The sequence below is a fragment of the Staurois parvus genome, unplaced genomic scaffold (genome assembly GCF_062004578.1).
Source record: "Staurois parvus isolate SC_StPar_1 unplaced genomic scaffold, SC_StPar_1.0 ptg003163l, whole genome shotgun sequence".
Lineage (NCBI taxonomy): Eukaryota > Metazoa > Chordata > Amphibia > Anura > Ranidae > Staurois > Staurois parvus.
Genome location: NW_028320959.1, coordinates 18,274 through 33,773, shown reverse-complemented (window position 1 = coordinate 33,773; position 15,500 = coordinate 18,274). Strand labels below are relative to the sequence as shown.

The following is a 15,500-nucleotide window of genomic DNA, read 5'->3' as shown; positions in this document are numbered from 1 at the left end:
CATTGTACTACTTTGGGGAAATGATCAGTATTTTTTTTTTTTTTTTTTACACAATTTGCTTATAGCAAAGAAATACTTTGCTATAAGCAAGCATTTACCTGAATGAAATGGATTCATTCAGCTTTTTTTTTTTTTTTTTTGTGCTTAGCTGTGATTTGGTCACAGCTAATCACATGACATGTGCATGTGATTAGCTGTAACCATTCACAGCTAGGCACTAGTATACAATGGATGGCATCATGAATGAAGCCATCCATTGTATACAACTGTCATGTGACCTGCTGTGATTGGTCACAGCAGGTCACATGGTACCTGCAACAGAGCCGGTACTCGGATCTGTCATCGGCCGTGTCTGAGGTACACGCCCGGTGACAGATCGAGCCGCTGCGCCGCTCTGCATTAGCGCAAACGGCGCATGTGTGGGAGCACGCCAAATGGCGTGCACCCGGAGTGGAGAAGCAACTTTCAAGCCGCCAAACGGCCATTGGCCGGGCGGCAAATGGTTAAAGAGTAGTCAGCCTAGTCATTATATTCACTATAAGGCCTCTCATGCATATTCGGCTCTTCTGAATGCCTTTCTCCTGGAGAAAATCCGTGTTAAAAACATGTCTAGCTGACAAACCCATCCACAACACTGCCCCTAGCTACATCGCTAACCTCATCCACAGATACCGCCCAAATCGCCCGCTCCGCTCCTCCCATGATATCCTCCTCTCTAGCTCCCTCATCACCTCCTCCCACGCTCACCTCCAGGACTTCTCCAGAGCCTCTCCCATCCTCTGGAACTCCCTACCACAGCATGTCCGGTCAGCCCCCCACCCTGTCTGCCTTTAGGCGATCTTTGAAAACTCACTTCTTCAGGGAAGCCTACCCCACCTCCACCTAAGAACTGTACTTGAACCACCTCCGCCAGATCATCCCCCGCAGCTATCACCTTTTGTATCACCTCCCCCTTCATTTAGATTGTAAGCTCCACGAGCCGGGCCCTCCTATTCCTTCTGTACTGAAATGTATTGTAATTGTACTGTCTCCCGTTATATTGTACAGCGCTGAGCAAACTGTTGGCACCATATAAATCCTGTATAATAATAATGTCTAGAGTTTCGTTTTTCAACCACGTTTAGACACATTTAGGGCTCCATGTACACGGGACGTTTTGTAAAACACTTCTGAACGATGGAAACTGACTGCTGGAAAACGGAGGTTAAAAAAGTCTGTTTAGCCGCGTTTGCATACCGCGTTTATGTGCATTTGCGTTTAGAAGCGTTTTTAAAGATAACAGGATCAGGAGATCTTCGAAAATGCCCAGAATGCACTGAAAAACAGTAAAAAATTAACTATTTCAGACATTTTGAGAGGAATAGAGAGAGCAGAAGCAGAGAGAGCAGTATGTGTTGAGATGACCGGTCTTTTCTGGTTTTATTCACTATGGATCCCATCATGAGGATAATGCGGCGCATTCTACCATTATTTCCTTCACATGAAACCCGGAACTGACTGCGCCGGTGTACCGGGTCCATTGGAATACATGGAAAACGCTTTGCATGCATTTCTAATGATGAAAAAAGTCTCTGGACAGCATCTGGATGTCGAACAGTTAAAACGCTTCTAAACGCAAATGCTTCTAAATGCAGTTAGCCACGTTTACAAGCGTTTGGAACGCTGATGAAATCTACTCCTGAACGCGAGTTTGGTGCGTTCAAAAAAAACGACTGTAAACTCAACTGCCTGTAAACGACGCATAGGAAAACATTAGGGAGAGTTCAGGGGTTGCTGAACAAAAACGCATTTTGCCAAGGCACCCCTGATGAAACCTCAAGGCACCCTGGTTGAGAAAGGCTGGTGTAGTTCTTGGGTGCAATGCCCAGCTATAATACCTTGGTCCTGTGTCCCAGCGGCGAGGAAGCAGTTCTCTGATGGAACCACCCAGGCGGGATACCAGGCGGTCCGTCACAGAGATGAACGCCTTTTGCCCCTTTCAGCAGCTGAACTATAATAGAGGCCTTATATTTTTTGTCTGGCCGTTCCATGAGATGCAGTAGGAATGCCGTTCCAAGAGATGCAGTAGGAATGCCGTTCCATGAGATGCAGTAGGAATGCCGTTCCATGAGATGCAATAGGAATGCCGTTCCATGAGATGCAATAGGGATGCCGTTCCATGAGATGCAATAGGGATGCCGTTCCATGAGATGCAATAGGGATGCCGTTCCATGAGATGCAATAGGGATGCCGTTCCATGAGATGCAATAGGAATGCCGTTCCATGAGATGCAATAGGAATGCCGTTCCATGAGATGCAATAGGAATGCCGTTCCATGAGATGCAATAGGGATGCCGTTCCATGAGATGCAATAGGGATGCCGTTCCATGAGATGCAGTAGGGATGCCGTTCCATGAGATGCAGTAGGGATGCCGTTCCATGAGATGCAGTAGGGATGCCGTTCCATGAGATGCAGTAGGGATGCCGTTCCATGAGATGCAGTAGGGATGCCGTTCCACGAGATGCAGTAGGGATGCCGTTCCACGAGATGCAGTAGGGATGCCGTTCCACGAGATGCAGTAGGGATGCCGTTCCACGAGATGCAGTAGGGATGCCGTTCCACGAGATGCAGTAGGGATGCCGTTCCACGAGATGCAGTAGGGATGCCGTTCCACGAGATGCAGTAGGGATGCCGTTCCACGAGATGCAGTAGGGATGCCGTTCCACGAGATGCAGTAGGGATGCCGTTCCACGAGATGCAGTAGGGATGCCGTTCCACGAGATGCAGTAGGGATGCCGTTCCACGAGATGCAGTAGGGATGCCGTTCCACGAGATGCAGTAGGGATGCCGTTCCACGAGATGCAGTAGGGATGCCGTTCCACGAGATGCAGTAGGGATGCCGTTCCACGAGATGCAGTAGGGATGCCGTTCCACGAGATGCAGTAGGGATGCCGTTCCACGAGATGCAGTAGGGATGCCGTTCCACGAGATGCAGTAGGGATGCCGTTCCACGAGATGCAATAGGAATGCTGTGGGCTTCCCCACCAGGTCAACATTTGACAGGTGTTTAACGGTACTGGCCACCTCTTGCCAGAACGGTTTAATTTTTGGGCAATCCCAAAAAAATGTGTAGCATTGTACCCCATCCAGCAGCACCGCCAGCATGTATCTGATGCCTGAGGAAAAATGCGATGCAGAGTCGCGGGCACCGTGTACCGTCTTGTCAGGATCTTGTACCTGGTCTGCTGGACCTTCATGTCAATAGAGGATTTCTGGGCAAAGTGGAGAAGTTTCTCCTTTTTGTGAATCGGTGAATTGCATGACAAGATCATGGATAGCCCTTTTTCGATGTCACCACTCCTTTGTGCACTATGATGGCATTTCACTACTGTGTTTGATATTGCTACTTTATATTGTTTTCCGTTCTTGCTTGAAAACTCAGTATAAATGATTGAAACAGAAATGTTCCAGAAGAATGGGGAAAAAAAAGGGACTGCGGCTTAGTCCTGTATAGTAGATAGGGAGGCACAGACATATCTGTGGTTGTAGGCTCACCTCTAGGATCAGAGAAATGAATACACAAGAAGACCTTCCCTATAAAACCTCTGACTGATCCTGCTAGTTATGTACTAACATTCTAGAAGGTAAGGTGACCTACAGTACCATCGCCTGTGTGTGTGATGCCTTTCCCCCCTTGTGTCTTCCAGGAATTCCGCAGATTGTCCCTGCATGGCTACCAGCTGAACGAGCAAGAAGACGACTATTATTATGTCTCCTTGAGCCGACATCACGCCCAGCGGGCAGAGCACACTAGTGCCGAACATTTGAGTGTGCAAGGACATGCAGCCTGGCAGGAGCCCGATGTCAGCACAACTACGGAGAGCGTGGATGAAGAGCTGCCTGGCAATGTCCGTCCGGATGACAAGGTGACCATAGACAAATACTGACCCTATTAACCACTTCCAGTCCGGACACTTTTACCCCCTTCCTGACCAGGGCAATTTTCAGCTTTCAGCGCTATCACGCTTTGAATGACAATTACGCGGTCATGCAACGCTGTACCCAAATGAATTTTTTACCATTTTTTTGAAACAGATAAAGCTTTATTTTGGTGGTATTTATTCACCGCTGGGATTTTTATTTTTTTTGCTATGTAAATGAAAAAGTCCAAAAAGTTTGAAAAAAAAGTGTTTTTTTTTAATAAAAATTTTGCAAATAAATAATATTTCATCATAAATCTTTGCCAAAATTTATTCCGTTATCTTTTTAGTAAAAAAAAAAAAAATCCAAATTAGTTTATAACAAAAATTATAATTTTTAAACATTTTTTTTTACATTTTTATTTTATTTTTTTATATTATTTTTTATTTTTTTTATTTTTTTTTACATACTGTCACCCTAGCAGTACAGTGTCACCATGGTGACACTGTACTACTTGTGGGGGGTGATGAAGATTTTTTTTTTTTTTTTTTTTTTTTACACATTGCTTTTACACCCATATAGGATGTAAAAGCAATCATTTCTCTTTCTCTCTGTGTGCATTCCGGCACTCATTGAGAATTACTGAGTGAGCTGTGATTGGTCACAGCTTGTCACATGGTACAAGGCTGTTGTGAATAGGCTTGTACCATGTGACCTCTGTGATCATTCACAGATTTCACACGTAGTAAGCAATGATGTCAGAAGTGACATCTTGCTTACTACTTTGCATGTGATCACTGATTGGCCAATCAGTGATCACATGATCGGGACCTCGTACAGAGGTCCCATCCGACGATCGGTGTTTCACTGTGTCCGGAGGACACAGCGGGCACCGGATCATGGTGCTGTGCGCTCCCAGGGAGCGCGCACAAGCAGGGTGCGGGGAGGCCGTTTATAGACGGCCACCCGACCCTGCACTGCCACCGTCCGGCCGTTTATATGCAACGGCCGGTCGGGAAGTGGTTAAAGCGGTAGTAAACCACAAGAAAGAAAAAAGAAAAAAAAAAAAAGTCCCCTGCAAGGTAATGTAATAATGTGCTAGTATGCATCGCAAACTAGCACATTACATAGTTAGTCCGGGCTGAAAAAAAGACAAAAGTCCATCCAGTTTAACCACTAAAAAAAAAAAAAGTTATAATCCTACACCCACAGTTGATCCAGAGGAAGGCAAAAAAACCCAGCAAAGCACGATCCAATTTGCTCCTGCTGGGGAGAACATTTCTTCCTGATCCCCCGAGAGGCAATCGGATATTCCCTGGATCATACTTTCTCCAGTTCCCCAATGTTCTTTTTGTGAATTGGTGCCCAAAACTGAACTGCATATTCCAGATGAGGTCTCACTAATGATTTGTACCAAGGGAAATTATATCTCTCTGGAGTCTACATTATATAAAACTTACTGTCAGGCTCCGCCCAACGGGATCTCTAGTGGTCCACACCACGGGGTTTCCCAGGACGCGGAGTCCAAGTCCCAGTCTGCCTTTTCACTAGAGCCCCTGATGGTGGGGATGGACTTGGTGCAAGAATGGAACCAGGTCGCGCCCCTGGGCACCCCCGGCGGTGGTAGAGGGGTCCTGCTGAGGGTGTGTGCCCGGGATGAGCCTGCTGTGAAGGGGATGGCAGGTCCCGATCCGAGCGGGATGGATGGATGACTGCTAGGAGTGAGCGAGGTCAGACTAGCCGGGTCGGTAACAGTGGGGACAGGTGCGGTACCAAGCAGCAGGCAAAGAGTAGTCGGGTCACATGCCGGGTTCAGTAACAGAGGGTCCAAAATAACAAACTACAGGCAGAAGAATGGTCAGGGACGAGCCGGGGTCAGAGCAGGAGAGGGTCAGCATAAATCAGAACAGGCAGAGTTTGGCAACAAGGAAACGTACTACAGGAACAAGACCTTGCGGCAACTTGGAGATACACAGGGCAGGTTTAAATAGAGCGCCCTGTTCTCCCATTGGTGCGGCCGCGATCGCTAGTGCGCATGCGCGGCCACCGCCTCGATCGCCGAGGACCCTGTGCTCGCCGGCTCGGACGGATCGGCAATCTGCGCATGCACCGCCGAGCGCCCGGGATCCCTGACACTTACCTTAAAACGAAGCCCTCTAGCAGCACGCTGTCACCTCTGCAGAAGCTTCTATCTTCCGGGTTTGCGATCTCTGGGCAGTCTGGGCCACGATGACGTCACTCCCGCACATGCGCGTGGGAATCCCAGGTCACACCACACAGCTCTGAAGGATGTACCGTTCCTTCAGAGCGCATGCGCCGGCTTTAGAATAGATAGAATAGCTCTTAAACGGCGCGCGTTTAGATCATCCGTTTACCTACAGGGAACCTTTATTAGAAGCGTACCTGTATGTAAAATTAAGAACAAGTTTACTGCCACTTTAAAGCTGAACTCTAGCCTTGCCTTCAGTCTTTCACGGTTGCACAGGCTCCTCTCCTGGACTGAGGCATGTGACCATGTGATGAAGGGGTCCTGCGAGACTCCGAAACGTTGCCTTGCTGTAACTATGTGATCGTTCATTAAAACTTTCGGACCCGTATTCGTGATCCTCGGTGTGCTGGTGACATTCTCCCTCGCCGATTCTGTTCGGTTCCAGCCGACGGTCGCTGCAGCACCCACTTATACACACCGCCATTTTTAATGCAGGAACGTGTGCGTTTGGATTGTACACTTGTATTACCCATATCCACTGGACGTAGTCATGCAGTTCTCCATGACTAAGCCCCATGGGCAGGGCGAAACACGTTAGAGTGTGGTCTGGGCAGAGATGGGCTGAGGTTGCTTTTACCCTGGCAATTGTCAGGTCATGCTGGTGTGCAGTGTTTGGGACATTCTCTTCTTTGCACCTAGTTCACCGTGCCTGGACGGGCTCTTCTCAGTTTGCACCCTCAATGTGAGACCTCCATGACTAACCCCTGTGGTTGGGGCAAAACGCGTTGGGAGCGTGGCCTGGTTAGATCTGGGCTGAGGTTGCTTTTATCCTGTCAATTGTCAGGTCATGCTGGTGTGCAGTGTTCGGGACATTCTCTTCTTTGCACCTAGTGCACCGAGCCTGGACGGGCTCTTCCCAGTCTGCACCCTCAATGTGATACCTCCATCACTAAACTCTGTGGTCGGGACAAAACACTTTGGGGCCATGGCCTGGACAGATCTTGGCTGAGGTTGCTTTTACCCTGGCAATTGTCAGGTCATGCTGGTGCGCAGTGTTCAGGACTTTCTCTTTTTTGCACCTAGTTCACCGAGCCTGGACGGGCTCTTCCCAGTTTGCACCCTCAATACGAGTCCTCCATGACTAACCCCTGTGGTCGGGACAAAACGGGTTGGGAGCGTGGCCTGGTCAGATCTGGGCTGAGGTTGCTTTTACCCTGGCAATTGTCAGGTCATGCTGGTGCGCAGTGTTCAGGACTTTCTCTTTTTTGCACCTAGCTCACCGAGCCTGTACGGGCTCTTCCCAGCCAGCACCCTCAATGTGAATCACTGGATGGAGATAGAGGAGCCTAGAGCGGGACCCTTTCTGTTTTATGATGCAGCTTAAGTACTGTCACATTTATAACAATGTCCTTTCTATAATTACAGCCAGAGGCAGAGGATCCTGGGGAATGGGGGCAGGCTGCCCTGGAGGTATCTGACAGTGAAGTCTCCTCAGTCATGTCAGGGATGTCCGCACTGGAACAAGGAGGAAAATCCACCGCTGAAGCTTCTCTGGGTGACAGAGGCCACACGCCACCTAAGACGTCATCAGAAGTCAGTCTGCCGGAGTCTGTACAGTCTGGGAATATGAACGGTGCAGGTAGATCCATTCTCTTTGTACATTTTGCACAATCTATGTCGGCTTCTTAAAGTTTATATCAGGGATAGGAAACCTAAGGCACACGTGCCAGAGGAGACTTGTGATGTCATTTTCAGTGGCGTCTGGAGAACCATCATGTGGCGTGAGTAAAAGTTCAGACTGGCCTGCCAGAGGATCCTCTTCTGTCCAGAAATGCAGTGCCACTGACGTAGGCTTCTATCGACAGCTCGCTAGATTGTGACTTTTAAAGCCAGGCCTGTCCTTCTGCTCACACAAGACACCCACCTCCGTGACACTTCAGAGAGACTTACCTGACACCATTGATCAAGTACTGGCCCTCCTCCTAGGACCAGCATAGGCCTACCTGCGACGGTGGCCGCTGTTAAGTGAGGGAACCCGAAGGTGCAGGAATTGGGGTTTTTTTTTAGATATGAATGTGGAAGACTTGGTGATATGAGATGCAAAGGTGCAGGAATTGGGGCGATCTGAGGGGTGAAGGTGCAGGAATTGGGACTGATCTGAGGTGTGAAGGTGCAGGAATTGGGGCGATCTGAGGGGTGAAGGTGCAGGAATTGGGACTGATCTGAGGGGTGAAGGTGCAGGAATTGGGACTGATCTGAGGTGTAAATGTGTGGAAACTGGGGTGATCTGAGGTGTAAAGGTATGGGAATTGGGGTGATCTGAGGGGTGAAGGTACAGGAACTGGGTGGTCTGAGGTGTAAAGGTGTAGGAATTGGGGTGATCTGAGGGGTGAAGGTGCAGGAATTGGGCTGATTCGAGGTGTAAAGGTGCAGTTATTGGGGTGATCTGAGGCGTGAAGGTACAGAAATCAGGGTGACCTAAAGTGTAGAGGTGCAGGAATTGGGGTTTTTTTTAGATATGCACGCGGAAGACTTGGTGATATGAGATGCAAAGGTGCAGGAATTGGGGTGATCTGAGGGGTGAAGGTGCAGGAATTGGGACTTATCTGAGGTGTAAATGTGTGGGAATTGGGGTGATCTGAGGTGTAAAGGTATGGGAATTGGGGTGACCTGAGGTGTAAAGGTATGGGAATTGGGGTGATCTGAGGTGTAAAGGTATGGGAATTGGGGTGATCTGAGGTGTAAAGGTATGGGAATTGGGGTGATCTGAGGGGTAAAGGTATGGGAATTGGGGTGATCTGAGGGGTGAAGGTGCAGGAATTGGGACTGATCTGAGGTGTAAAGGTATGGGAATTGGGGTGATCTGAGGGGTGAAGGTGCAGGAATTGGGACTTATCTGAGGTGTAAAGGTATGGGAATTGGGGTGATCTGAGGTGTAAAGGTATGGGAATTGGGGTGATCTGAGGTGTAAAGGTGTGGGAATTGGGGTGATCTGAGGGGTGAAGGTGCAGAAATTGGGCTGATTCGAGGTGTAATGGTGCAGTTATTGGGGTGATCTGAGGTGTGAAGGTGCAGAAATCAGGGTGACCTGAAGTGTAGAGGTGCAGGAATTGGGGTGATCTGAGGTGTAAAAGAGCAGGAATTTGGGTGATCTGATGTGTAAAGGTGCAGGAATTTGGGTGATCTGATGTGTAAAGGTGCAGGAATTGGAGTGTTCTGAGATATGAATGTGTAAGACTTAGAGTGACCAGAGGTGTGAGGGTACTGGAATTGGGACTTCTTCTGATTGTCTGAGATGGAGAAGCTGGCAGATGACATCATGATCTCTACCTCATCCAATCAGAGGAATCCTTGTATTCATTCATTGGGGTGTAAAGTTGCAGGAATTGGGGTGATCTGAGGGGTGAAGGTGCAGGAATTGGGGCTGATCTGGGGGGTGAAGGTGCAGGAATTGGGGCTGATCTGGGGGGTGAAGGTGCAGGAATTGGGGTGATCTGGGGTGTAAAGGTGCAGGAATTGAGGCTGATCTGAGAGGTGAAGGTGCAGGAATTGGGGCTCATCTGAGGTATAAAGGTGCAGGAATTGGGGCGATCTGAGGTGTAAAGGTGCAGGAATTGGGGCGATCTGAGATGTGAATGTGGAAGACTTAGAGTGACCAGAGGTGCGAGGGTACTGGAATGGGGGCTTCTTCTGATTGGCTGAGGTGGAGAAACTGCCAGATGACATCATGATCTCTACCTCATCCAATCGGAGGAAGCCTTGTATTCATTCATATAATACGAGGCTTCCTGTGAATGGCTTAGCTGCAGCAGTCTGAGGTGAGAAGTCCCCAGAGCTCTGTTCGCTGTATGTAACTGATACTATATACAGCGGCTGCATTTTCCTTTAGTAATGACATTTGTTTTCATTTTGAATAACACAAAACCTGGAGTTAGGCTCTAGGTCACATGGTTGCAGTATTTCATGTAGTGATTTGTAGATTCTGCTGTCTACATTCACGATGCATTCTCTTAGATTGTCAGCTTTGCTGCTGTGTATGTCCATACCTATATAATGTCCATACCTATATAATGGCCATACCCTATATAATGGCCATACCCTATATAATGGCCATACCCTATATAATGGCCATACCCTATATAATGGCCATACCTATATATAATGGCCATACCCTATATAATGGCCACACCCTATATAATGGCCACACCCTATATAATGGCCACACCCTATATAATGGCCACACCCTATATAATGGCCACACCCTATATAATGGCCATACCCTATATAATGGCCATACCCTATATAATGGCCATACCCTATATAATGGCCATACCTATATAGCTTTGTTCCTTCTCATCCCAGCAGGATCCCGGCAGCGTCCCAGTCGTGTGCAGAGCTTGGTGTCAAGTCATGGCAGCATGGACTCTGACCACTTAGGTGAGCCGGGTTTACAGTCTACATGTGTGTCTTATGTGCTGCTTTACATACAAATTTAGATTTAATAACATAAGGCCGTATCCATGGATATACAAAACGTCTGGATACAAAGGCAGGATTCAGTACAACGACTGTGTACGTGAAACATCCATTACGAACAATCAGGTCTCGTATTCAAATCCAGAATCTAAATCTTGGAAAAGGGAAAAAACAAAGTGAAATAAACAACGACGTCCTGCTATGTAAAAATGAATAGTAGGAACTAAAGAAATCAAAAATCCCTCTAAGTAAATCAATGCATAGCACTGTAAAGCCTTCATAAAACAGAAGGCATTCTATTTCTAATAGTCTATGCCAATGTTTCCAAACTGCGGGGGGCCAGATGTGGCCCTTTTCTTGCCTTTATCCGGCCCTTGGGGTACTGTTCCTCCTATTGACACCAACTATGAGGGCATAATACTTGCCACTGACACCAACAATGAAGCACTATTCCTCCCACTGACACTAATGATGGGGCACTATTCCTCCCACTGACACCAATGATGGGGCACTATTCCTCCCACTGATACCAATGATGGGGCACTATTCCTCCCACTGATACCAATGATGGGGCACTATTCCTCCCACTGATACCAATGATGGGACACTATTCCTCCCACTGACACCAATGATGGGACACTATTCCTCCCACTGATACCAATGATGGGGCACTATTCCTACCACTGATACCAATGATCGGGCACTATTCCTCCCACTGGCACTAATGATGGGGCACTATTCCTCCCACTGATACCAATGATGGGGCACTATTCCTCCCACTGATACCAATGATGGGGCACTATTCCTACCACTGATACCAATGATCGGGCACTATTCCTCCCACTGACACCAATGATGGGACACTATTCCTCCCACTGACACCAATGATGGGACACTATTCCTCCCACTGACTCCAATGATGGGGCACTATTCCCCCCACTGACACCAATGATGGGGCACTATTCCTCCCACTGACTCCATAGATGGGGCACTATTCCTCCCACTGACACCATAGATGGGGCACTATTCCTCCCACTGACTCCAATGATGGGGCACTATTCCTTCCACTGACACCAATGATAGGACACTATTCCTCCCACCGACACCAATGATGGGACACTATTCCTCCCACCGACACCAATGATGGGACACTATTCCTCCCACCGACACCAATGATGGGACACTATTCCTCCCACCGACACCAATGATGGGACACTATTCCTCCCACTGACACCAATGATGGGACACTATTCCTCCCACTGACACCAATGATGGGGCACTATTCCTCCCACTGACACCAATGATGGGACACTATTCCTCCCACTGACTCCAATGATGGGGCACTATTCCCCCCACTGACACCAATGATGGGGCACTATTCCTCCCACTGACACCAATGATGGGGCACTATTCCTCCTACTGATACCAATGATGGGACACTATTCCTCCCACTGACACCATAGATGGGGCACTATTCCTCCCACTGACACCATAGATGGGGCACTATTCCTCCCACTGACTCCAATGATGGGGCACTATTCCTCCCACTGACTCCAATGATGGGGCACTATTCCTTCCACTGACACCAATGATGGGACACTATTCCTCCCACCGACACCAATGATGGGACACTATTCCTCCCACTGACACCAATGATGGGACACTATTCCTCCCACTGACACCAATGATGGGGCACTATTCCTCCCACTGACACCATAAATGGGGCACTATTCCTCCCACTGACACCAATGATGGGACACTATTCCTCCCACTGACATCAATGATGGGGCACTATTCCTCCCACTGATACCAATGATGGGGCACTATTCCTCCCACTGACACCAATGACGGGGCACTATTCCTCCCACTGACACCAATGACGGGGCACTATTCTTCCCACTGACTCCAATGACGGGGCACTATTCCTCCCACTGACTCCATAGATGGGGCACTATTCCTCCCACTGACTCCAATGATGGGGCACTATTCCTCCCACTGACACCAATGATGGGACACTATTCCTCCCACTGACACCAATGATGGGACACTATTCCTCCCACTGACTCCAATGATGGGGCACTATTCCTCCCACTGACACCAATGATGGGACACTATTCCTCCCACTGACACCAATGATGGGACACTATTCCTCCCACTGACTCCAATGATGGGGCACTATTCCTCCCACTGACACCATAGATGGGGCACTATTCCTCCCACTGACACCAATGACGGGGCACTATTCCTCCCACTGACACTAATGACGGGGCACTATTCCTCCCACTGACACCAACGACGGGGCACTATTCCTCCCACTGACACCAACGACGGGGCACTATTCCTCCCACTGACACCAACGACGGGGCACTATTCCTCCCACTGACACCAACGACGGGGCACTATTCCTCCCACTGACACCAACGACGGGGCACTATTCCTCCCACTGACACCAACGACGGGGCACTATTCCTCCCACTGACACCAACGACGGGGCACTATTCCTCCCACTGACACCAACGACGGGGCACTATTCCTCCCACTGACACCAATGGGGATCGGTTCCAGTAATTGCCCCTTTGCCACACCCATCACACTGCCTGTGCACCATACAGGAACCGATCCCCCTGTACGGCTCTCTGCAGCAGCTGAAAGCCAGTGGGAGGGAGAGGAGAAGAAACCAGCTTTCAGCTGCTGCAGGGAGAGCCATACAGGGGATCGGTTCCAGTAATTACCATCTTGTACATGTGAACACTTCTGTCCTGCTGGTTGTTCTCTTTGCACTTTCACTTCCCAGCCTCTTGTTTGCTGCATTACAAGTTGAGTTGATTGTGGTGTTTTGTCCTGCGTAGGGTATGATGCAGGCAGCAGCGACTCGGAGTGCGAAGACGCCCTGATTAGCGAACAGGATTCCCGCTGTCCGGTGATGCCGAAGTTTTGGCTGATTGTAAAGATTCACCAGGACCGGGTGGAAGTGTGTACCCATGCCAGGTACGTTTTTATAAACGCTCCTACACTTTCCCGAAGGGATATTCGCAGAGACGGGTGCGGGGTGATTCCAGCGTTGTCTGTAGTCTTCACGCTCAGGTCTGCCTCTTCATCCTGACAGTGTTGGAGCAACCCTGGAGGTGGAGGAGCTCGGAGAGAGTCAGAGGCTGCACCAGCTGGTGATCAGGAAAGTGGGAGAGATCTGCCGTGTGGTGAACCAGGTAACCCATCAATTATTGTCATCATTGGTTTCATTCGCAAAGCAATCTGAGATCGAGAAATGGGGTGAGCTTGTGTCAGAGGGCCGACGTCATGGGAGAATTATGTCTTTGTGGAGCTGATCAGGTTGCATTGAATCACCACATTGGAGGACATTGAAACCACCTGAACCATATAGCACCACATTGGAGGACATTGAAACCACCTGAACCATATAGCACCACATTGGAGGACATTGAAACCACCTGAACCATATAGCACCACATTGGAGGACATTGAAACCACCTGAACCATATAGCACCACATTGGAGGACATTGAAACCACCTGAACCATATAGCACCACATTGGAGGACATTGAAACCACCTGAACCATATAGCACCACATTGGAGGACATTGAAACCACCTGAACCATATAGCACCACATTGGAGGACATTGAAACCACCTGAACCACATAGCACCACATTAGAGAACATTGAAACCACCTGAACCATATAGTGCCACATTGGAGGACATTGAAACCACCTGAACCATATAGCGCCACATTAGAGGACATTGAAACCACCTGAACCATATAGCGCCACATTGGAGAACATTGAAACCACCTGAATCATATAGCACCACATTGGAGGACATTGAAACCACCTGAACCATATAGCACCACATTGGAGGACATTGAAACCACCTGAACCATATAGCGCCACATTGGAGGACATTGAAACCACCTGAACCATATAGCGCCACATTGGAGGACATTGAAACCACCTGAACCATATAGCGCCACATTGGAGGACATTGAAACCACCTGAACCTTATAGCGCCACATTGGAGGACATTGAAACCACCTGAACCATATAGCATCACATTGGAGAACATTGAAACGACCTGAACCATATAGCACCACATTGGAGGACATTGAAACCACCTGAACCATATAGCGCCACATTGGAGAACATTGAAACCACCTGAACCATATAGCACCACATTGGAGAACATTGAAACCACCTGAACCATATAGCACCACATTGGAGAACATTGAAACCACCTGAATCATATAGCACCACATTGGAGAACATTGAAACCACCTGAACCATATAGCACCACATTGGAGAACATTGAAACCACCTGAACCATATAGCACCACATTGGAGAACATTGAAACCATATGAACCATATAGCACCACATTGGAGAACATTGAAACCACCTGAACCATATAGCACCACATTGGAGAACATTGAAACCACCTGAACCATATAGCACCACATTGGAGAACATTGAAACCACCTGAACCATATAGCACCACATTGGAGAACATTGAAACCACCTGAACCATATAGCACCACATTGGAGGACATTGAAACCATATGAACCACATAGCACCACATTGGAGGACATTGAAACCATATGAACCACATAGCACCACATTGGAGGACATTGAAACCACCTGAACCATATAGCACCACATTGGAGGACATTGAAACCACCTGAACCATATAGCGCCACATTGGAGGACATTGAAACCACCTGAACCATATAGCACCACATTGGAGAACATTGAAACCACCTGAATCATATAGCACCACATTGGAGGACATTGAAACCACCTGAACCATATAGCGCCACATTGGAGGACATTGAAACCACCTGAACCATATAGCACCACATTGGAGAACATTGAAACCACCTGAATCATATAGCACCGCATTGGA

General features: G+C 48.4%; 1 protein-coding gene across 1 annotated transcript in view; it reads left to right on the top strand.

Annotated features, from left to right (window-relative positions):
• The window catches only part of LOC149428525 (KICSTOR complex protein SZT2-like), a gene marked incomplete at its 3' end in the record, with an annotated part of 69,874 nt that extends 56,082 nt beyond the window's left edge, over nucleotides 1-13,792 (top strand). The window contains exons 12-16 of the mRNA XM_089667302.1: nucleotides 3,688-3,906; nucleotides 7,536-7,749; nucleotides 10,476-10,547; nucleotides 13,436-13,574; nucleotides 13,693-13,792. Coding sequence (XP_089523428.1) covers nucleotides 3,688-3,906; nucleotides 7,536-7,749; nucleotides 10,476-10,547; nucleotides 13,436-13,574; nucleotides 13,693-13,792 — 744 coding nt within the window. The remainder of the gene's footprint in view (nucleotides 1-3,687; nucleotides 3,907-7,535; nucleotides 7,750-10,475; nucleotides 10,548-13,435; nucleotides 13,575-13,692) is intronic.
• Between the last annotated feature and the right edge of the window lie 1,708 nt (nucleotides 13,793-15,500).